This window comes from Guillardia theta, assembly GCF_000315625.1.
Source record: "Guillardia theta CCMP2712 unplaced genomic scaffold GUITHscaffold_119, whole genome shotgun sequence".
Taxonomy (NCBI): Eukaryota; class Cryptophyceae; order Pyrenomonadales; family Geminigeraceae; genus Guillardia; species Guillardia theta.
The window spans coordinates 134482-154948 of NW_005434555.1; the positions used below are offsets into that span (position 1 = coordinate 134482).

Sequence of the window (20467 nt, forward strand, 5' to 3'; positions counted from 1 at the left end):
CATTCTCAAAGACCTTTCTCTCCTAATCCCCATCATTCGAATCCTCATCCTATGGATCTTCAATTTCTTCCCAATCCTATCCCTCGTTTGAGCCCCTACCAAAATCATCCCTCCTCCTACTACTACTACCTCCCCCCCCCCTCCCTCCTTCCCTCCCTCCCTCCCTCCTCCCCCCTCTTGCTCTGCTCCCCTCCACTTTCCCGCATTCCTTTCCAGCAACCCCTACCCCATTCTACTTTACCCGACCCCCTAATATGTCACACCTACCCCCTGTTTCTGCCTTACCCTACCCATTCTTGCTATACCTCCAACATCACAGTACAAATTGTACTACCCCTACCTCCCTAGAATGGCCCCACCCTCCACCTCTGCTCCTAAACCCCCCTCACACAAACAACCAAATTCAAGCCCCCACCCCACCCCACCCCACCCCACCCCACCTCTAAAGCTATTGGCAGAGACCCCTGCCACCCCCCAATTTCCACAGAAATACCCCTACCCTGCTACAACTCTTTACCCCTACATTCGCCACCTGACGCCGCCCCATGCTCCTTCTCCAGTCCCCAAATTGCCCACTCCTGAGCTCCCCTCCTCCCCCCATCGCCCACTGACTCAGTCGGGCCCGGCCCGGACTCACACGGTGTCGGGTAGCCTAGTAGTACGGTCGCCGCAGGGCCCCCGGGCCGGGCTACCGTACAGGGAGGCTCCGCCGCCGCCCGGGGCTGCCGGGGGCCGGGCCCGGCGGGCCCCGGAGGCTCTACCGGGCCTAAACAATCGCGAGCCCGCCCCTGTCAGAGTGTAGCGAAGTACTAAGAGCAGGTAGGGGCTTGGCTCTTGGGATGATAAGAGTATTTATGCAGTAGAGTAGGCATAGAAAGTGGGCAAGAATGGAAGCCAGAATGAGAAGACTCTCAGAACGAGAGAGTAAGAGAGGAGGAGGAGAGGGGAAAAGAGAGAGAGAGAGGGAGCTAGAGGTGCCATATATTTGGGGTAATGCCTACCCCAAGGATGCTTCCTCTGCCAGCCGGGTCATGCCATCTGATCAGTGCGAATAGTCGTAATGGAGAACCGTTCCAGTACAGACGGTTACAAATTCTCAGTTTGGGCCCGGCAAGTCTGGGCTCTGATATATGATCCATGTGATCCGTCAATGACAGCGAGTCCGCCGGACTGGCATGCGGCATCGCTTCTTGCGTCAGTACACGGTGAACGAAAGGGCTAGATATAACGCGTCGGATTCATAATGTACACTAACTCTACTCCACCATCTCCTCTGAATCCTCCGACCACCATCATGTTCCTCGCCCTCACATGGGCCCTGCAGCATCCGTCCCCACCCAAGTGTGGCTCTTTCGGATCCAGTCGATGAGCTCGAGCTCGGACACGAAGGGCCTGAGCTCGATCGAGTCTTTCCTCGACCCTTTCTTGCTCCTTGCCGACGAGGCAGCGATCTGGAAGTGGTCTTGAACCGCGTCCTCCCCCCCGTTCTCCTCCCGCGTCTCTCTGGGCGGTAGCTCCTGACCCGCCTGTACATGCTCACTAGCTCCCTCCTTGGCGGCGTCAGCTCCATTGACGAGGAGGAAGAGCTGCTTCCTGAGAACCTCGTTCTGCCGCTCTAGATGCTTGCAGTAGTCCTGCCAGGGTTCAGCTGGATAGACCAGTGGGGCACAGTACCTGGAGGGAGGAGAGCTGGCCTTTCAAAATGGACTCCCTGTCTCCGTTGCTGGTATCAGGAGGTTCCGATTCCACGTCGGAGCCCGAGGAGTAAGCTAGCACAAGGAGCACGTGAGGATGAACACGGCAGGGAGAGCAGGATGAATGAGCGTGTCGTGGAGGGTGAGGGGAGGCGAAGGTCTCGGGGGAGGGGGAGGAAGACATCGGTAAGGCATGCTCCTCACCTTCCCTTGCAAAGGTCTTGGCGTTCATGCGGGAGGGAGACATCATGGTAGGGTAGATGTTTGATTCAGAGTTGCTCCTCCTCGGCAACGAGCTCGTCACCTTCGCCGCGCCGTTCTCTTCCACCTGCGTACATCTCTGAAACAGCACGTATAGCTTCCAGCTCTCGAAGGACTTGGCTGTGCTCTGATGCCTCCAGTGCTCCACCACTCGATTGAGGACATTCCACGCGTTGGATATTCGCCTGCTCTCCTCAATCCATGCCATGAACGCGGCCGAGAGGAGGCGAGAGTTCCAACGTTGCACAGCGTGTTGGACTGCCTTAGTTTGGAACTTGAAGAGCTCAGAGTGCTCAACCCAGCACTGCCATGCCTTCGCCTGTGACATGAATCGCAGCTTGTTGATCACCTTCCTGCTCACCCGCGCCAGCCTGTTGCTCTCCGCGTCACCCTCCCCGCTCGAGCAGCCGATCCGGAAGTGAAAGTCCAACGTGATCTGCTTCGCGTACGTCTTACCACACTTAGGGCATCCGAAGCGCCGACGGAGCTCGCTCTCATGATGAGGGGACTCCGATGGAGCTTCTGTCAAGGAAGGTTGCCAAAGGTTCGGCATGCGGGAGTGCATGGCGGACGAGACCATGGCCTTGAAGTTGACGCTCTTCCTGCAATCCATCGAGACCTCTGCTCCGCTGTCGTCGATGCTCTTAAAGCTGTTGCTTGGCGATCGCGCATGAAGGACTGGCATGCTACCTCGAAAGAATTCTGAGTTAAGCCAAGGCTTCTTCGGCTGTCTCGAGGCCGTCTCAGGGAACGCCCCGTCCTCCCGCACGCAGTACGTGTGAACGGCCTCGTTGATCTCTTGCAAGAGCTCGGAGGCATACGTGGTGGCGGCCCCATGTGTAGAGGAGATGATGTCCTCGAGCTGCTTCTTCAGTCTCAGGTCATGCATCTTCCTGTGACAGTACTTGCTCGCGCTCAACTTGATCAAGATGTCACAGCAGAGCTTGAGCTCGCTCACTCCATCCGACCCGCTCATGCCCTGCATCTCCTCGTGCTTTTTCCACTTGGAGACATACTCCACCAGCTCCCCAACGAAGTTGCAGTCGATCCCGACGATGTCCAGGTCAGCGAACGTCATCATATTCTTGAGCGCAAACAAGACGTCAACCACGGGGAAGCGGTATCCTTCAAAGTCCTGCCCCTCCCACGATGCTCTGAAGATTTTGACAACGATCTCCAAATTCTTCTTGTTCAGCCAAATCTGCACCTCCTTGGCTTGTATGTTAGCGAGACACATGAGCGCAAGGCCGATGCAAGTGCTGGAAGCTTCAGTGGTGTTCTTGTGCGCAAACAGCACGTTGACCAGGGCAGGAGGAACTCCGCTGGACCTGAATCCCTCCGATGCCGACGAGAAGCGCGAGATGCAGAAGAGCAGTGCGATGGTCTTTCGAACAAGTTTCGTGTCGTGTGTGGACACGATGAGTGACGTGATCTTCGATAGCAGGACGCTGTTCCCGAGAATCTCCGAGACTGCAATCTCCTCCCCGACTAGCACGATGTTTCTCAACAAGAGAAGAATACACATGGAAAGTCTGTGTGACTCTGGGCTGATTAGCTGGCCGCAAGAGAACAAGAAGTCAGGAAACTCTAAGATCTCCTGAGTGATGTCCTTCCCGCCCACAGCAAGCAGAGAAAGCAGGAGAGATGCAATTGCCTGACATTCTTCTTTCCTGGTCTTCATGACGTTGATCAACCCCGCCAGGAACAACGGCGTCTGAGCGAGCTGCCGAGCAAGATTGTCGTTGGAATCTATAGGAAAGCACCACAGCATGTTGCCAAGGCTTCCATGAAGTGCGTACACAGCTCCATCTCCACATCCAACAAAGACCTGATTCTCCCAGGAGAAGATCTGCATTACATGAGATTCCACCTCTGACTTGTAAAAGCAAAGCGAACTCTCGTCTCCGCTGTGGAGCGAGAAGTTGAAAACATACGATGAGTCGACCAAGCAGAGCTGCATGAAAGACTGGAGGATCGACCGCACCATGAGATCATCCAACCCCTCCGTGTGTGAATTTCTGCGCCGAAACATATGGTTCTTCACGCTTTCCTTGGTTATGCTCGCAGCAAACGCTTCGAGGGACCTGCACTCCGCGGGAACCTCGTGAGAGGTCCTAGTGCTGGAGAAGGAAGACTCCATGTCCAGCTGCTTCCCCTTCACATCTACCTGCCCGATCTGCTTGGCATACATCAGCCTCATATTGTGTACTTGCCGGACCTTTTCTATCTCGTGTATGCCTTTGATTCTTCTCATCGCGTTCTCCAGGCACTCATCCATGACTTGCACATTCTCCTTGGACAGCCTCAGGCAGCTATCTCCCACCTCCTCTGTGAATTTGTCGACTTCTTCCTCCAGGTGCGAGATCTCAGTCTCGATCCTGAAGAGCTCTTCGAGGTTGGCAATGTTGGGGTCTTCGTGGAAACTTTTTCTCTTAGGGAGTCTGTACGGGAGCGCAGGATCAGGATGAACTGCAACATAGGGGGCTCTCTCTGTCCCCGCCCCTTTCTCTTCATTCTGAGCAGAGCTCTTCCTTGAACTCTTGTTCTGATCGCGCGTTCGGCGCCCATGACCGCTGTCAGTTCTCACTACATAGACATCTGGAAAACTATATAGCAGGCTCATGACGCGCGTTCAGCGTCCTATCCGAGTCGCTGAACTCACGTCAAGTGAAGAATTTGTTCCTTGTCATCAGCACGGCATATCGTGAAGAGTCTAGAGGCCAAAGTTAACCTCGTGTGTGGCTGGAACGTTTCAAGCCCTTCCTGCTTGCTTGTCCTCAGAGTCACCCATCGGTCACAATATGTTATTGATGTTGGAGCAGAGACGTGCTTAGAACCTCCCAGTGATACAAAATGGCGTCTGTCTCCTCCTCCCCCTTGTCTCCTTCCTCCCCCTTATCCTCGTGTTTGTCTCCGCCAATCGTGGACGGTGACCCTTTGAGTTGTCGTCACTTCAGCACGTCGTTTCCTTCCTCTTTCACTGGGCCACCTTGCAGCTTATCTTCTCTTCTCTATGATTCGGTGACTTCTCCTGCCCTTGTCTTGCTCGTTTCTCCTCTTCCTCCTCTCTCCTCGCTCCCCTCTCATGATCGCATATCCTGCTTTCTTGTCGATACCACCCCCAACCCCCTTCAAACCCACCCCACCCCAGGTGGATAATAGCTAGATAGAGGGGATATCACCCGACTCATCACCACCCTACCCCGTCGATCAGTTTCCAGTACTGTGTTGTAAAAGTTGTAGCAGACAAAGGAAAGTTTGACTAAAACTTCATGTGGAGGGGGTGGGGTCCTTTTGCTCCAAATTGTACCGGAGAGATCTCGAAGATGAGGGGCTCACACGGTGCTGGGGGTATGACCAGGGGAAAAGGGGGGTAGGGAGTCTTTAGATACTTTTGTCTACCGGGCCGGGACAGCGAGTCACTGGCCAGCCCGCCGGGAGCGGCGCCGGGCCGCGCCGCCGCGGTTCCGGGTAGGGCCCGGCGCGGCGGCCGGGCGCGGCCCAACTCAGTAACAGTGGCAGTTTTGGGGACAGCAGTTTCCGGCGGACTCAGGCTCCCGGCCCCGGAGCCTCGGCCTGCCCGGCCGCAGCCGCCGGGCCAACGGAGCCTGAGTCCGATTCGACTGTTAACTAAATCTAATTGGTAGTACTATCTACCCACTTTATATCCTACCCCCACCTACACATCTCGCACTATTTGTACCCCCTGAATCTCCCATGCTTCCAAGACCGCACTACCCACCCCGATCTCTGCGATTTTTTAGTACCCACTGTCGCTCCGAGGCTGGGACATGCTGGGTACCTTGCAGCCACTGAAAGACGTGCCGTCGATATGGCGGCGAAGGTGGTAGCGGCAGAAGGAGCAATAGCAAGGGAAGAGCTCCAGGTGGACTGTTTCTGTTGGCTCAGTCTTCGGGTTCAGCGTTGTGAGGGAAGCATTAACCACTATCGGGCCTAGGGAGCAAGGAGTGCGGTTTGGGAAGCATAGCAAGAGTACAAAAGACCGAGGTCTGGGCGCAGGAAGAAGCAGCACGGGAAGGGATCAGCTAGTAGCATCCTGTTAGGGAACGAAAGGGAGAAGGGCGTTGAACACCAGACGGAGGTTGCGAAGAGCACCGCTGGATTGTCCATCCGACTAGCGTTTCCACCGCTGCCTTGGTGGTGGACTTCATCCGTACCTACCGTCAGATAAATCACCAATGTTTGCATGGATTGCAAATATCCATGAGGCCTTTGACTTCGTGAGCGGCACCAATGACGTCATCGTCATCAAGCACCCCACCGGAGAGTTGCGATCCTCGCAGTTTTCAGTGCAGACCAATGCTGGTATCATCAAGAGGTGAGAAGAGTGACGTTCGACCCCTGCTGACGCCTTGTGAACGAGAAGACACCATCTCGGCCAGTCCGTGCATGTCTATCTCAACGGTCTCCCCACCAACCTGCACATGAAGATCGACAACGAGGGCAGGTTGAGACCATGAAGCTGGCTACCTGCTGGATACCTTGGCTGAGCAGCTTGCTCAGGTGTGTCTTTCCTGGAGGAGGAACGAAACCTACCGAGGAGGAGATAAATCTTCTTCCTGTGAGGTAGATACCTGCTCCTCATCGTCCTGGTCCTGGTCCTGGTCCTGTGCCTTGTACTCTTTCTCCTTGCGTAGAGCCTTGGCCACTCGTTGAATTATTTGTTACAGAGAAGGTCGCAATTCGCTGGATTTTCGTGTCAGCGGGGTAAGGAAGGGGAGGGGCAGGAGATGAAGGCATAGAAGCACGAGAGAAGGAGGAGAAGAGGAGGGGAAGACCAACGGGAGGGGCTTTCTTGACGTGTTGGCTGGCCCGCAGGACATTTTGGCGTCAGCTGGACTTTTCTGTTGGAAGAGTACCGACAAGATTGTCATTGTTGACATCGATGGGACTATCACGAGGACTGACGTGGGAGGGGTGAGTGCAATAACGATGATGTTGATGGAGATGATTGTGGTGTTGGTGTTGGTGACGATGAAGATGAAGAGTGAGGAAAAGAAGGTGTAAGCTGTTTGAAAGGTGTTGGCTTCAAGCGAGCTCGGTCAGAGTCTTGGACTTCTTCACTCACACGCGGTAAGAGAAGGGGGTGGAGAAAGGGGTCCATGAGAGAGGGGAATGAATCGTCAGCATATGTGAGAGGTTTGGAGCTAAGAGTGAAGGGGAGAGCAGGAGAGCAGGAGAGCAGGAGAGCAGGAGAGCAGGAGAGCAGGAGAGCAGGAGAGCAGGAGAGCAGGAGAGCAGGAGAGCAGGAGAGGGTCATGAACTTGTATTACAGGGTGTATGTGAAGTCCTTTCGGGAATTGCGTCCAGCGGGTAATCAAGCCACACTCCAGCTAAAAGGGCACGTATAGTTTCTTACCTCGTCCATGGCAGGTATCGGCTGTTGTTTCTCACTGCACGGCCCATCACTAGGGCAGATGCAACCAGAAAGTATCTCAGTCAAATTGGCTCGGTGAGCCTCCTCCCTCCTCCCTCCTCCCTCCTCCCTCCTCCCTCCTCCCTCCTTCCTCCTCCCTCCTCCCTCCTCCCTCCTCCCTCCTCCCTCCTCCCTCCTCCCTCCTCCCTCCTCCCTTCTTCCTTCTCCCTGGTCCCCGCTCCATGCATCTGTCTTCCGTCCCTCCTTCGCTCTCCTTCGTCCTCTAGATTTCTTTTCGTACTTGTTCTCTGATCCCAGTGCAGGAGGATCAGCTCAGCATGCCACAAGGAGCTCTTGTTACCTCCGCTCTTGGCACTTTCAACACGATGACAGCTGTTTGGAAGGTTCTCGCCGCTCACCCTGCTTCCTCTCCTGCTATGCTCTCTGCTCTCTTCTCTCTGCTCTCTGCTCTCTGCTTCCTGCATCCCTCCATCTCTTCCTCAAAATGCGCCTCGAGCTTCTTTCTGTTTCCATGTGTCAGTGACAGAGGATCTTACTCGTTTGCTGTAGGACATCAAGGCATACAAAGTACAGCAGCTAGTGGAGATCCAGAATCTCTTCGGAGACGCGCTTGAGGAGGTCAGGAGTGAGAGGAAGAGGAAAGGAGTGAAGGATGAAGGGGAGGGTGTGGGGGGGAATAAGAGGATGAGGGGCAAGTAGAGGGCAGGAAGAGGTTGTTCATTCTCCTCATTTGCGCTGATCAGGGTGAAACCTGCTTTGTCGGTGGATTTGGAAATCATGACTACGATGCTGCTTCCTACGTGGACGTGGTAAACGAGAGGGGAGGAAGGTGGGGGGGGGGGGGGGGGGGGAAAAGGGAGATAAAGTTGGAAAGGTTGCTCAGGAAGGGGAGCAAAGAGCAGGGAAGACCTGAGGGAATGACTATTTAGTGGTAAGAGAATACAAGTCAGGGAAGGAGTAGAGTGAGAGGCAGAGCACGAAGAGGACGAGGATGAGGATGAGAGGGGACTGGAGACTGACGCAAGGTGGACAGGGTTGCCAGAAGGAGCGAGTGTTTATCATCGATGAAGACTCGGTCATTCGTGTAGAAGGAAGCACAGTCACGTACAACGGATATCCAGCAATGCTTCCGGTCTTGCAAGAGCTGTGAGAAACCCCTGGCTCACCACACCCGTTTACCATATACTTTCCCCCTGTTCCCTCTCGCTCCAGCTCCCTACCTGTTCCCGCTTCCGCTCTCTCTCCTGCTCCTGCTCCTGCTCCTGCTCCTCCTTCTGCCCCCTGAGCATCCTCTGACTTCGCGGCAGGTTCCCCCCCACCATTCTTCTTCAGAAGCAGAAGCATCAAGGGGTGGCAGTCCCCATCTCTCCCATTGGCGGTGGGGCCTCCAATCCCTTCTCCGTGAACAAGATTCCTGGAGCAGCGCTTCTCGGGGAGGTAATAAGCTCCTCTCCCATCTCCTCCCTGCTGTATCGCCTGTCGAGATGGTGTTCTGCTACAGTCCTCGCCCACGTCCTCCTCCCGCTCTTATCCTCCTTCCCCAACTTCGCTTTGTCCATATCTGATCAATGCCATTTTTCTGTTGCTGGCCCATCACCCATCGCCTTATGCTCTCCTCCATCGTCGTCACTGAAAACGTTCACAGGGCATCGGGAAAGTCTGGGGAAACGTGACGAGCACCACGAATGAGTGAGTCACTTCGTGCTGCTGCTGCTGCTGTCCTGCTCCTCCCCACTCCTCTGCTGTCCTGCTCCTTCCTCTCCTGCAGTCCTGCTCCTCCTCATCCTTGTCTCTGTCCTCCTGAGGCTCTTGCAGCATGACGACGGGGATGGGCAACAGCCTGCAGACCATTCCTGCTGTCCAGTCCTTCTCCAAGGTCCCAGTCCCTGAGCTCCCCAAGATGCCGAGTATGGTGGTGAGGATGCGCGCGAGCTGCGAGTCCGGAGGCTGAGTCAACTGCAGATTCCTGACCTCCTCTCACGTGGGAAGCCGCCGGATTACGACGATCCCCTGACACACGGGCTGGTGGATCGAGGAGAGTGAAGGATTAACAGACGACATCTGAACGGAATGCAAACACTGAATGTGCGCACTCCCTCCTCCTCCTCCTCCTCCTTCCTTGCCTTTTCCATCTTGCTCGTCGCTCCTTGGCCCTCCCAACTCCTCGTCTTCCTCTTCCTCTTCTTGGTCATCCTCCGGCTCCCCTTGCTCTCGGGCGACCATCAAACAAGCCGGACTAGCGGCTCGTCGAATCGAAGTCGCTGAGGTAGCGACGACACGTACACCTCGCCACGACGTTGTCGCTCTGCTTCGGAGGACCGAGCTGTACTGTCACGATGCTCTCTCCTTTTCCCGCTGCCTCTTCTGCTCTTAACATAGTCACTCTCGCGCCCTCCCCTCGCCTTCTCCGGGGAGCATGGCGGTCTTTGCCGCCTACCCGAACCCTTCGTCACGGCGTCAGCAACAGCCAACGAGAGCAGCTGCAGAAGACTGTCGGTCTGCTGCTCCACTCGGAGCCTTTCCTTCACCAACTGCGTGATCTCTTCCTCATAGAGCCCGCGCTCGCAGTTCCGTTGCTCCTCGAGTTGCTGGACCCCCACCTCGACCACGGCCCCCTCATCACTTTCCCTTCCTACATCGGACAGAGTGCCTCCCCGCTGCGCACTCCCTGATGAGACTATCTTCAGATGATCTCGGTCCTCCTTCTTCTCCTCCTCGGCCTCTAGCACCGACGAGTACTCCTTGATCGCGCACTTGATCTCCGCGTCTGTCATGTATGCGAAAGCATCCAGGAGCCTTCGACTTTGCTCGACCTCCGCGTCCTCCTGCCGTGTGTCGACATTCGACAAGAGAGCATCGCTGCTGCACACAGAGCATGTCATGTCCATTCGCAGCCGGGATTGCACGATGCCGTCTCACCTGCTCGTCATGCGAGGAGGAGGATAGGGACTCTGGTGCGCTGCTGACTCCCTCGCTCGCTCCGTAGGCAGTATCACTTCCCTGGGAGAGAGTCAAACATGCCCTCACTCCAGCGCATGAGGAAGCACCAGCCATGATCTTGTCGCTTGTCTCTCCTCCTGATCAGCGGCTTCGTCGCCTGGAGCAGTTCGTCCTTGACTTGGCCGTCGGAGGTGCTGCACCACAGGACCTCTCCGCTGAACAAGTCTCGGACCATCGCGTTCTCGCCCCTACACGTGCAGATGGTCTCAACGAGCACACAAGTACATTATCAAGGAGGCAGTCCAGAGAGGGGGGGGGAGTGCTGACCTGAAGCACAAGAACACTGTCTTGCCGCGGTAAGAGAAGAAAGTGGGAAGAAGGGCAGAGGATGCTGAGGGCTTGGAGGAGGAAGGGGAGGGGGGAGGTGGGGGAAGGAGGGAGGAGGGAGGAGGAGGAATCAGTTCCCATCGCATCTCTCGCCATGCGAGATGCGCCGCCATGTCCCCCCGTACCCTCCGACCCTCAACTCGCATTGTGCGCAGCATCAGCCGTCTGATGGGCCCACTGTCATTCTCCGGTTGACCCGGTTTAAACCGATTTTATTTGGTTTGAACCACCATCGGGTCCGCCTCAGTGCATTCCACCAACTCGGCATGCTCGGATTTTCGAGTTGATCCAAACGAGAATGCAGGTGGCGGTGGCGGTGGTGATGGTGATGGTGATGGCGGGAGTTGGGGGATCAGAGGAGCAGGAGGGAGAGAGCTTCAGGATAGCGGAGGGCTGGAAGGGGAGAGGAGGCGGGTTGTCCCAGTTGCAATGGAGCGATGTGGGGTCGGTCGAACAGATCCGCCGAGGAGGAGGATGGATAAGAGTGACAGCGCGGATGGTGGAGGAAGAAGGAGAGCACTACAGACAGTTCGTCTTCGAGGGAGCTTGCGCGAGCGAGCACCTCGTGCTGCTTCACAGAGTTTGTGGAACGGACGATGTAGAGATAGTTCGCACTATGAAGCAGTTGCGCTGCAGACATGCGAGTGATCAGGCCAACGTCTCGGTTCATGTCCCTGCCATGCATCCAGGCACCTACGTCTTCAGGTATTCTCTGCTCGACCGGTTCTTGGCTGGAACCGATATGGACGAGGTACGAAGTGAGCACAAGCTCTCGTTGACTGCTCCTGCTGCTCCTACTCAATCTAGCACACTCGAGAACCCCGCAACAAGCATGTGCGACCAGCAGGAGGGAATCGACCTCTCCATCATCTTTGCTGTCAGGAACGACGACCATGGCGGGAACTTCCTCGGCAGGTTTCGCAAGTCGCTGGAGTCCATGGCCAAGTTCCCCTGGTCCTCCTTTGGGGTGCGCGCGGAGATCGTCGTGTGCGTGTGGGAGGATCCTGCAGGGAAGCCTCTGCTCCTGGACTCACTGGGGAGGAATGGCAGCAGCTTCCTTGGCATCGACTACTTCCATGACGCAGGGTTGACCATCAGGCTGATCGAAGTGCCGCACAGCGTCGCCAAGTCGGTTTCCAACCCCTTGAACCTCAGCCTACCGCAGTACCTCGCCAAGAACGTGGCGATGAGGAGGAGCCACGGGCGTTACGTCCTGATCACCAACGCTGACTGCATCCTGAGCTTCAGTCTCGCCAGTGCCGTCGTGGACGTCGTGCTGGAGGACGTGCTGGAGGAGAGCGGCGACGGGGAGAGGTTCTACGTAGCCATGCGGGAGGACATGAGCCCTGAGACTAGCAGGGCTTTGGAGTTTCCCTTCAAAGGAACCATCACCATGCACGAGGGGGAGGCTTTCAACCCCTTCCAGGAGCGCCTGGAAGCCTCTTATGCCGTGCGGGAGTTCAGCAACGTGTACAGAGAGACTAGTCTCTTCCAGGGGCTCCTCAACGTCGGAGACTTCATGCTTCTCCCTCGGAGAGTCTTGCTCAAGTCCAACGGATACTCGCAGTTTCACCATCCTTTCGGCTTGGATGCTGAGTACGTGTGCAGACTCTCCCTCCTCCACGGCTACACTGCCACCCTCTTCCCTCCCCCTCTGCTTGTCTACCATCTTTACCATCCGCACGCATACAACTTCTCCCATCCTTCCTTCCCCTGGCAGCAGGCATGTGAGGCATACGAGGCCGGTCAGGAGCACGAGCTGCTACATGGCTGGGTGAGGAGTGACTGGGGCCTGGTAACAGAGACCCTGTCCGAGATGTGTATCCTGCCCAATGGGGCTGTAGTCTGACGCCTCTGCTCAATCTCCTGAACCGTCGCAGCATACAAGACCACAATGGACAAAGTCTTGCAGGAGGCGAAGGAAGCGAAGTTGACACATTAAACAGCATTTACCTGTCCATATCTACACATGTACATCTCAAGAACATTCGAGCAAGGTTTGGGCGTCTTCTCCACATCAGAGTGTACACACCTACCTCATTGATCCTCCGACAGCATTTCCACCACTTGCATCAGCTTGTCAAGCTTTCCAAGCAGCTCAATGATCGACTGAGTGTGGGAATTCAACGTTGCCTCTTTCTCCGCGAGCTTCTTGGAGAGATCCGTCACCCTGGTCCTCAGCGCGTCGATTTCCAGCCGGTCGATGCGGAAGTTGAGGTCATCGTAGTTCTGATTGATCTGACGGGACATGTAAGAGAGGGAAGCACAAGGATGGAAAGATGAGATGAGGGAGGGAGGGAGGGAGGGAGGGAGGGAGGGAGGGAGGGAACGATGGAGCATAGGAGGATGAAAAACTTACCTTCTTCTCTTGAGACGCGTAAAGGTCCTGCAAGCTCTGGATCTGCGAGGCATCTTGGGAGCTGTTCGGTTGCTGCTTGACATCTTCGATCGTCTTTGACCATTCTTGCAACTTTGACGGACTTCAGATTCGGCAGAGACAAGAAGCACAACAACATCACCTTGTCAACAGCTCCTTGCAGAGCCTCGAGCGAGGTCTTCACCTGCGATGTTGCTTCCAGGCTGGTCCGCACGCGCTCCTCGACGATGGTGATCACTTGTCCTTGGCTGCTCTCCTCAAAACTTTTCATCTTGCTGGATAAAACCTCCTCCAACTTCGCCTCAAGCTCCCGCAGCTCTTTCTCGATTTCCGCCTTCAACTCGCTCTGTCCTGCCTTGTCGTTGTCTACTGAAGCCTTCAGCTCCTCAATGCTCTGATTCGTCCTCTCCCCCACTTTGCTGATCTCGGACATGCAGCTCTCTGCAGTCTCAGAAGCTTTCTGCGTCAACGTCTCCATCATCTCTGTCTTGGCTGCTTGTACCAGCTCCTGGCACTGGTCGCGCGACATCAGCTGTGACATAGACGTTTCCACATCAAGGATCTTCTGCTCCAGCGCTGATGCCGATTCTCGAGTCCCGTTTGCAATCGCCTCCTTCTCCTCTATCGCCTTGAGCGCTGCTAACTTGATCTCCTCGTCGCCCTTCTGCCTCGCCTCCTCCTCCGCCTTGAGCTTCTCCTCCATCTCTGCTCCCTGCTTCGCCATCGCCGCCTCAAGCTCCGTGCGGTCCTTCTGCCTGGCGCTGGCCTCCTGCTCGTCGCCCTTCTGCCTCGCCTCCTCCTCCGCCTTGAGCTTCTCCTCCATCTCTGCTCCCTGCTTCGCCATCGCCGCCTCAAGCTCCGTGCGGTCCTTCTGCCTGGCACTGGCCTCCTGCTCGTCGCCCTTCTGCCTCGCCTCCTCCTCGGCCTGAAGGCGGCTGGTGAGGTCGGCGGTCCTGGTATCCAGGTCCTGCCGGATCGAGCTTGCTTCGGCCTCTCGCTCGCTCTTCTCCTGACCAATCGCTTCTTCCAAGCTTGTCTTCTGCGTGTTGATCAGCAGTAGAACTTCCTCGATCCGTTTCCCCGCGCTCTCAGTTGATTCTCGAGTCCCGTTCAGAATCGCCTCCTTCTCCTCCAGAGCTTTCTCCATAGCACCCTTTGTGTCGTCATCGCCCTTCTGCCTGGCGCTGGCCTCCTCCTCGTCGCCCTTCTGCCTAGCCTCCTCCTCCGCCTTGAGCTTCTCCTCCATCTCTGCTCCCTGCTTCGCCATCGCCGCCTCAAGCTCCGTGCGGCCCTTCTGCCTGGCACTGGCCTCCTCCTCGTCGCCCTTCTGCCTCGCCTCCTCCTCCGCCTTGAGCTTCTCCTCCATCTCTGCTCCCTGCTTCGCCATCGCCGCCTCAAGCTCCGTGCGGTCCTTCTGCCTGGCACTGGCCTCCTGCTCGTCGCCCTTCTGCCTCGCCTCCTCCTCCGCCTTGAGCTTCTCCTCCATCTCTGCTCCCTGCTTCGCCATCGCCGCCTCAAGCTCCGTGCGGTCCTTCTGCCTGGCACTGGCCTCCTCCTCGTCGCCCTTCTGCCTCGCCTCCTCCTCGGCCTGAAGGCGGCTGGTGAGGTCGGCGGTTCTGGTATCCAGGTCCTGCCGGATCGAGCTTGCTTCGGCCTCTCGCTCGCTCTTCTCATGGTTCACAGCTTGTTCTAGCTCAGACCTGACAGCTTGTAACATCGCGCTGGTGTCTGACAGTTTAGCTGCCGCAGAGGTCCCCTCTTGTCTGCGGTTCTCCTCCTCCGCCTTGAGCTTCTCCTCCATCTCTGCTCCCTGCTTCGCCATCGCCGCCTCAAGCTCTGCACGGTCCTTCTGCCTGGCGCTGGCCTCCTGCTCGTCGCCCTTCTGCCTCGCCTCCTCCTCCGCCTTGAGCTTCTCCTCCATCTCTGCTCCCTGCTTCGCCATCGCCGCCTCAAGCTCCGTGCGGTCCTTCTGCCTGGCACTGGCCTCCTGCTCGTCGCCCTTCTGCCTCGCCTCCTCCTCCGCCTTGAGCTTCTCCTCCATCTCTGCTCCCTGCTTCGCCATCGCCGCCTCAAGCTCCGTGCGGTCCTTCTGCCTGGCACTGGCCTCCTGCTCGTCGCCCTTCTGCCTCGCCTCCTCCTCGGCCTGAAGGCGGCTGGTGAGGTCGGCGGTTCTGGTATCCAGGTCCTGCCGGATCGAGCTTGTATCAGCATTCCTCTCTTCTTTCTCCTTGCGCACTGCTTCAGCCAATCGTTTCTGGAATCTTTCTTCAATCTCATCTCCCAGATCGTGCATTTCATTCTGTATTCCCCTCTGAACGTCATCATTCGATCCTTGGTACTCACTCAGGGTCCCTTTAAGAGCCTGCAGCGAGGACTCTAGCATTTGGATCTTCTGTTCTAGAGCCTCTACGGATGCCTGTCTCTCATCATTTTCCTTCTTCATTGCTTCTTCATGCTTCTCAAAACGTTGGTTTGTATCATGCTCGAATGCAGATTGGCTTTCGCTCAACTTGGTATACAGGCCCGACAAATCTGCTTGCAAAACTTCAATCGTTGATTCAAGCTCCCGCTTCATGGCGTTCGATTCCTGGGCCATCTTTTCCACATTCTTTTTCAAATGCTTTTGATTTGCCACGTAAATCTTCTTCAGTTTCTCTTCTGTCGTAGTGATGAAAGTTTCGATCGACGAGTTGAAAGCATTCAGAGAGTTTGATATGTTCCTGAATTCTGCCCTGGACCTTTGGTCGAGCTTCTCAGTGTTCTGTCTGGTTTCTTTCCGTATAGTTTCAATATCTCCGGCTGTCTGATCTAGGATTGACTGCAGCAAGTCTTCTTTCCAGGATTTCATGCTTGTTTTGAACGTGGTGGAATCCCTGGAAATCCTCTCTAGTTGAGCGTTCAAGGCGTTTTGCTTGTCATCAAGATCGTTGTGAATCTGAATAAAGTCCTTGTGCTTGGCCTCAGTCTTGATCGTCAACGAGTCAATCTGCATAGCAAGCGACCTCTCGATTGAGCTCTTTACATCCAACGAGTCCTTGCGGCATGCTTGTATCTCAGCAAACATCCTCTTCTCGAACGTGGCCATCTTCTCATTCAGATCGTAGGTCTTTTCTTTCAAGGTGTTCCTGACCTCACGTACATCAGCCTGCAGCCGACTTGAAGAGCTCTGCTCTGCCATCTGCGCTCGTCGATTTCCCTCTTTCAATTGTGATATTTCATTCTTCAAAGACATCTTCTCCCTGTTGATCTGCCCCACCTGAGCCTCGAGTTCTCCTATTCTTCCTTTGAGTTCCACGAGCATACTCAGCCACCCGGGTCCGTCTCTTGACGCTCTTGCGCTCAAAGGGTTCACTCCATCTCCTCCCTCCACGCTCATACTTTCAGGAGGGATTGGGGGCTTCAAACCCCTGACCCGGATAGGGCTGAGTGGAGGAGACGATGAGGACGAGGATCGGGAGGGAGGAGCCAGGGAGGGTAGGGAGGGAGGAGGCGACTTGGGATGCATAAATTGCGGTTGCTGCTCCAGCATCGCTACACGACCATGGCAGTTAGAGAGGGTGGTGATAGGACCCCGTTTTGACTACCCTCTCTTCTGTGGACAAAAACACCCCTCCATCAAAAACATGACCCCCTTTCTCTTGACCACCCCCTAAGTCATGCGCCGGAGGAGTAAAAGAATAGTAGGTGGGGGTGTACACGAATTGGGGGGTAGAAAAGGAAGAGGGTGCGGGGCTGAGGGGGTAGTTGTACCAAAGTAGTAATACATATGATGGTTTCAAGGGGGTAGAAATAGGGAAATTGTAGGGGTGGTATTGTGTTGATGGGGTGTCGAAGAAGGGGGTAGTCCGAATGGTTCCAAAAATCATTGTGGTCAATATCCCAAGAAGTTTCTGTCAGAATTAAGTTAAAAGTTATGAAAATTTAACAAATTTTGGATAAATTTTCCATAATTAGGTTAATTTCTTGATGAAACAACGTGATTTAAGTCCAACTCAGTTCCGAACCGTCCACCTCTTTACGGTTCAAAGAGGTTTGATCAACTATTTAAGCTAGAACTGAGCTAAAATTAACGCTATAGTGCTTGAAAGTAGAATTTTTAAGCTAACTTCTCAGCGATTAAGTCTCATCTCTTTTATTTTAGAGCTAAAGTACTTATTTTAAATCAAGTACTCTTATTTTAGATAAGAAGTCAGCTAATTTTGAAGGATGCCCCGGGGCCCAGACCCTCCCAGTGCCGAACTTTTGAAAACAATGGCGAGGAGACGAATGGCAGGAGGGAGGGAGGGAACGGAAGGCGATGAATGGTTCAGGGATGGAAAGAGTGACGTGAGGAAGGAAGAATGTTGGAGAGTGATTCTCAAGGAGATGGGCAAGTGCTACAACATTGATATTTCTGCTTGTTCCAACACATGTTGTGAACAAAGATGAAATTTTAATCCTGATGCTTTTGGAGCAGGAATACGCCTGACATGGCGTCGTCAAAGTGCCACAGGCTACCGTTCTTGTAGAGAAATCCGATCAGGCACTTTAGAGCTGTGTCGAAATGCTGACTTACCGAGGAGAAATCGTTTTTGTGTTCAATCATTATGTTTGCAAGAAGCCAAGGGAAACTGACGGCAAGATGGTATGAGGTTGCAGGCAGCGTCGTGTCCGTGCTGAATTCACCTCCAGGTCGAGAGACGAGAGTTCTCGGTCATGTTGCGCAACGTGGAATCCCGCGCTGAGGACAAGCAGAAGGGGAAGAGGCCCAACAAGCAGAGTTCTTTCAAGAAGCACCCTCCCCGTGAAGAGCTCAGGATCTTCTTCTGGGATGACGTGTGTGCTTGTCTTCTGACGTCTTCTCTTCTCATCTTCCGTTGGCAGTGGGCGGATGCTTGCAAGTTTCTCAAAGTTGGCAACGTCATAGAATGCCGAGGTACGAGCCATGGCGATCACAACAAGATGAACAAATGCACATCTTCTGATGTATTAATGATGACTTGATGATGACTTGCTGTGCAGGGTTCCGAAAAGAATCTCCCATGGAAGAGTCTCAGTCGCAGTTGAACCTTGATCCCGCAAGCTTGTTCAAAGACGGAGTCTTTGAACTGCATGTGGACAATGCCGACCCGGACACGGGGCGGAGACTCTTCTGCGATAACAACGGATGGGAGGTGGAGATCAATGACAAGACCTTGGATGTACAGATCAATGAGAAGGAATGGGAGAGAGTGAGGAGGAAAGTCGGGAAGAAGCAGAAAGACCCAGCTCCTATCGTCTATGCGAAGCTCAATGAACTTGAAAAGTTCGTGGAAGGCAACTCAAAGAACCCACTGATTGGCAGGCACGAGAACGAAGCTTCCTCCTCCTCTGCAGCTGTAGCTGTTTCTGTCCTCCCTCGTGCTCCTCACTCACAAGCTTGCCAGAACGCGCCAGCTCAAGAGCCCAATCGACTGAATTTCTACGGGATAGTTGTAGACTACTCTCATCCCAAGAAGACCAAGGGACCTGACTTCTGCACTACCCTGACGGTGACACTTCGAGTCCCTTCCTCCTCCTCCTGAGCAGCCGCAGGTTGTGGACGAGACCATGCCGAAGGGCGTGCGCATCAACCTGTTCATGGACGAGAAGTCAAGCCCGGTAACTCTCGTCCACCTCGTTTCCAGCTGTGGTGACACGAAGCAAGGTCGTGCGGAGCATAGGAGACGTTATCAGGATCCATCGCGTCAAAGTCGTAGAGTTCGATGGCGGGCTGCAGGTGCAACGAGGGCCAGGATGTAACTTCTGCTTGTTCTCCCCGAGCGACTTCCATGGTAGACTTGCTCTTGCTCAGGGACGACGGCAGCAGTGACGCGTTCGGCAGGCAAGGAGGTTGACTACGACTCTGATGAGGTGGAGGAGGACATCCAGCCATACCAGTGCCGTACGCACAAGAGCGGAGATACCAAGTTCATCCCCCGGCCGGGAGATCGCAAGTCAGTGATGGAGCTTTCGGCTTGGGGCGAGAATTTCCTAGCAACTCTCCCTCCCAACTCAGGCAATCGGATGTGAAGTCTTGCTCCTCGACCTGATAGTAGCGAGAAGACGCAGGTCAGGACGAGTACGTGAAGAAACTTTGCCACATCACAGACCTCGACAAGCCGTTCGACATCTACTGCTCCTTGAACTCACAGCTCCCGTCCGACAACGGCTGGATGTACTTCAGGGTTGACCCGCCGCTGCCCTGCTGCGACCGACCTGCTCACATGACCCGGCAGGTGTGGGATGGTTCGGATCTTCCGCTGCAGCAGCTGGAGAACAACCTGAACCAGAACCTCAAGAGCGGGGAGGAGGTGAGCGAGCGGATGGAGCTGCTCCAGCATCATCCAGGGCTTCCCTTCGACGGGGCCGTGCCGAGCCTAGGGTCCTTACTAGTGATCGGGCTTGAGGTCAAGGCCCTGCACAACGAGCTGATCCAGTCTATCAAGTTCCAAGGGAGCGCAAAGAGAGCGAGCGACCGGGAGTGGTGGTGCAAGATCCGGAACCTGGTAGGGGGCCCGGGCCGCCGGGGACTCAGAGTGTGACTGGAGTGTGTGACGCTGCCGTAGAGACTGCAAGGGGTGGAGGTCAACGACGGGAACAAGAGGGTCTTGATGGGGATCTTGAGCGACAAGTCCTCTGTCATGACTCTGCCAAGCGTGCACTGGAAGGTGACGAGGCCCTCCCCAGCTCGTTCCCAGCTGACTTCCCCAGATCTGCAAGCTGAAAGCGGAGTACGACCGACGAGTCTCTCAGGCCGCTGGCCCTAGTGGAGGGGGAGCGGCGGGAGAGCAAGGGCTGGCCCTCGAGGAGAATGTCGCCGGGCCCTCGCGCCCCAAGAGAGCGAGACGGGGCGAGCAGCCGATAAACATGGCGACCAGCGCATGGTTCGGCGCAGCTCCTCTCAGCTCCATCGCGCAGGCTCGTCTTCCCTGCTGTGCCTCTCTCCTCTCTCACTCCTCCCTCAGATCCTCCAGGCGGTTAGGGAGGAACCTTGCGGCAAGTTCCGATGCCGAGTGATGTGCGAAAGCTTCTCCCCGCGGAAGGTGACTGGCCGTTGACGACTCCAGCCTGTGACCAGCTGGTCTTAGGCCTCCGAGTTTGTTCGGTGGTCACGGCTGGAGCGTCAGTATGTGTGTATCTTCGACATCGCCGTGAAGGACGCGACCGGCTCCCTCCTCGCCACCGTCGCCTACGAAGACTTCGAGGCAGACGCTCTCCCCCTTCTCATGCTATCATCATCGTTCTCTTCTCTCCCTCCTCCTATCGTCATCGTTCTCCTCCTCTTCTTCTCCTTCTCTGTTATCGTCATCATTATCATCATTCTCCTGCTCCTCCTCCTCGATGTTTGCCCTTCCTCCCCCCCCCCCACCCCCCCGCCCCCACCGCCTCCTCCTCCTCTCTCTCTCTCTC

At 55.5% G+C, this 20467-nt stretch overlaps 5 protein-coding genes across 5 annotated transcripts; 2 read left to right on the top strand and 3 right to left on the bottom strand.

The window, feature by feature from the left end:
• Positions 1–1307: 1307 nt before the first annotated feature.
• Positions 1308–4578, bottom strand: GUITHDRAFT_146205 (hypothetical protein; the record flags this gene model as incomplete). Its single annotated transcript, XM_005822779.1, has 3 exons — positions 1308–1634; positions 1675–1769; positions 1899–4578. 3 exons carry the CDS (start codon positions 4576–4578, stop codon positions 1308–1310), a joined length of 3102 nt encoding a protein of 1033 aa, XP_005822836.1.
• Positions 4579–6154: 1576 nt separating this feature from the next.
• GUITHDRAFT_146206 (hypothetical protein) lies at positions 6155–9396 on the top strand (the record flags this gene model as incomplete). Its single annotated transcript, XM_005822780.1, has 16 exons — positions 6155–6294; positions 6343–6423; positions 6480–6542; positions 6647–6683; positions 6831–6893; positions 6924–6977; positions 7252–7289; positions 7350–7428; positions 7656–7736; positions 7903–7971; positions 8097–8162; positions 8387–8499; positions 8661–8790; positions 8999–9042; positions 9169–9268; positions 9316–9396. 16 exons carry the CDS (start codon positions 6155–6157, stop codon positions 9394–9396), a joined length of 1239 nt encoding a protein of 412 aa, XP_005822837.1.
• Positions 9397–9575: 179 nt separating this feature from the next.
• GUITHDRAFT_118005 (hypothetical protein) lies at positions 9576–10241 on the bottom strand (the record flags this gene model as incomplete). Its single annotated transcript, XM_005822781.1, has 1 exon — positions 9576–10241. The coding sequence occupies one exon, from the start codon at positions 10239–10241 to the stop codon at positions 9576–9578; it is 666 nt and encodes a 221-aa protein (XP_005822838.1).
• Positions 10242–10923: 682 nt separating this feature from the next.
• GUITHDRAFT_165875 (hypothetical protein) lies at positions 10924–14058 on the bottom strand (the record flags this gene model as incomplete). The annotated part of the gene is made up of 10 exons (XM_005822782.1): positions 13944–14058; positions 13200–13823; positions 13040–13150; positions 12745–12918; positions 12634–12687; positions 12447–12546; positions 11891–12393; positions 11715–11836; positions 11243–11684; positions 10924–11199 (listed from the first exon to the last, which is right to left on the bottom strand). The coding sequence occupies exons 2-10, from the start codon at positions 13779–13781 to the stop codon at positions 10924–10926; spliced, it is 2364 nt and encodes a 787-aa protein (XP_005822839.1). The 5' UTR covers positions 13782–13823; positions 13944–14058.
• A 3542-nt stretch (positions 14059–17600) lies between these two features.
• Positions 17601–19824, top strand: GUITHDRAFT_165876 (hypothetical protein; the record flags this gene model as incomplete). Its single annotated transcript, XM_005822783.1, has 10 exons — positions 17601–17681; positions 17729–17872; positions 17921–17972; positions 18059–18567; positions 18611–18676; positions 18723–18849; positions 18900–19073; positions 19121–19242; positions 19294–19563; positions 19624–19824. 10 exons carry the CDS (start codon positions 17601–17603, stop codon positions 19822–19824), a joined length of 1746 nt encoding a protein of 581 aa, XP_005822840.1.
• Between the last annotated feature and the right edge of the window lie 643 nt (positions 19825–20467).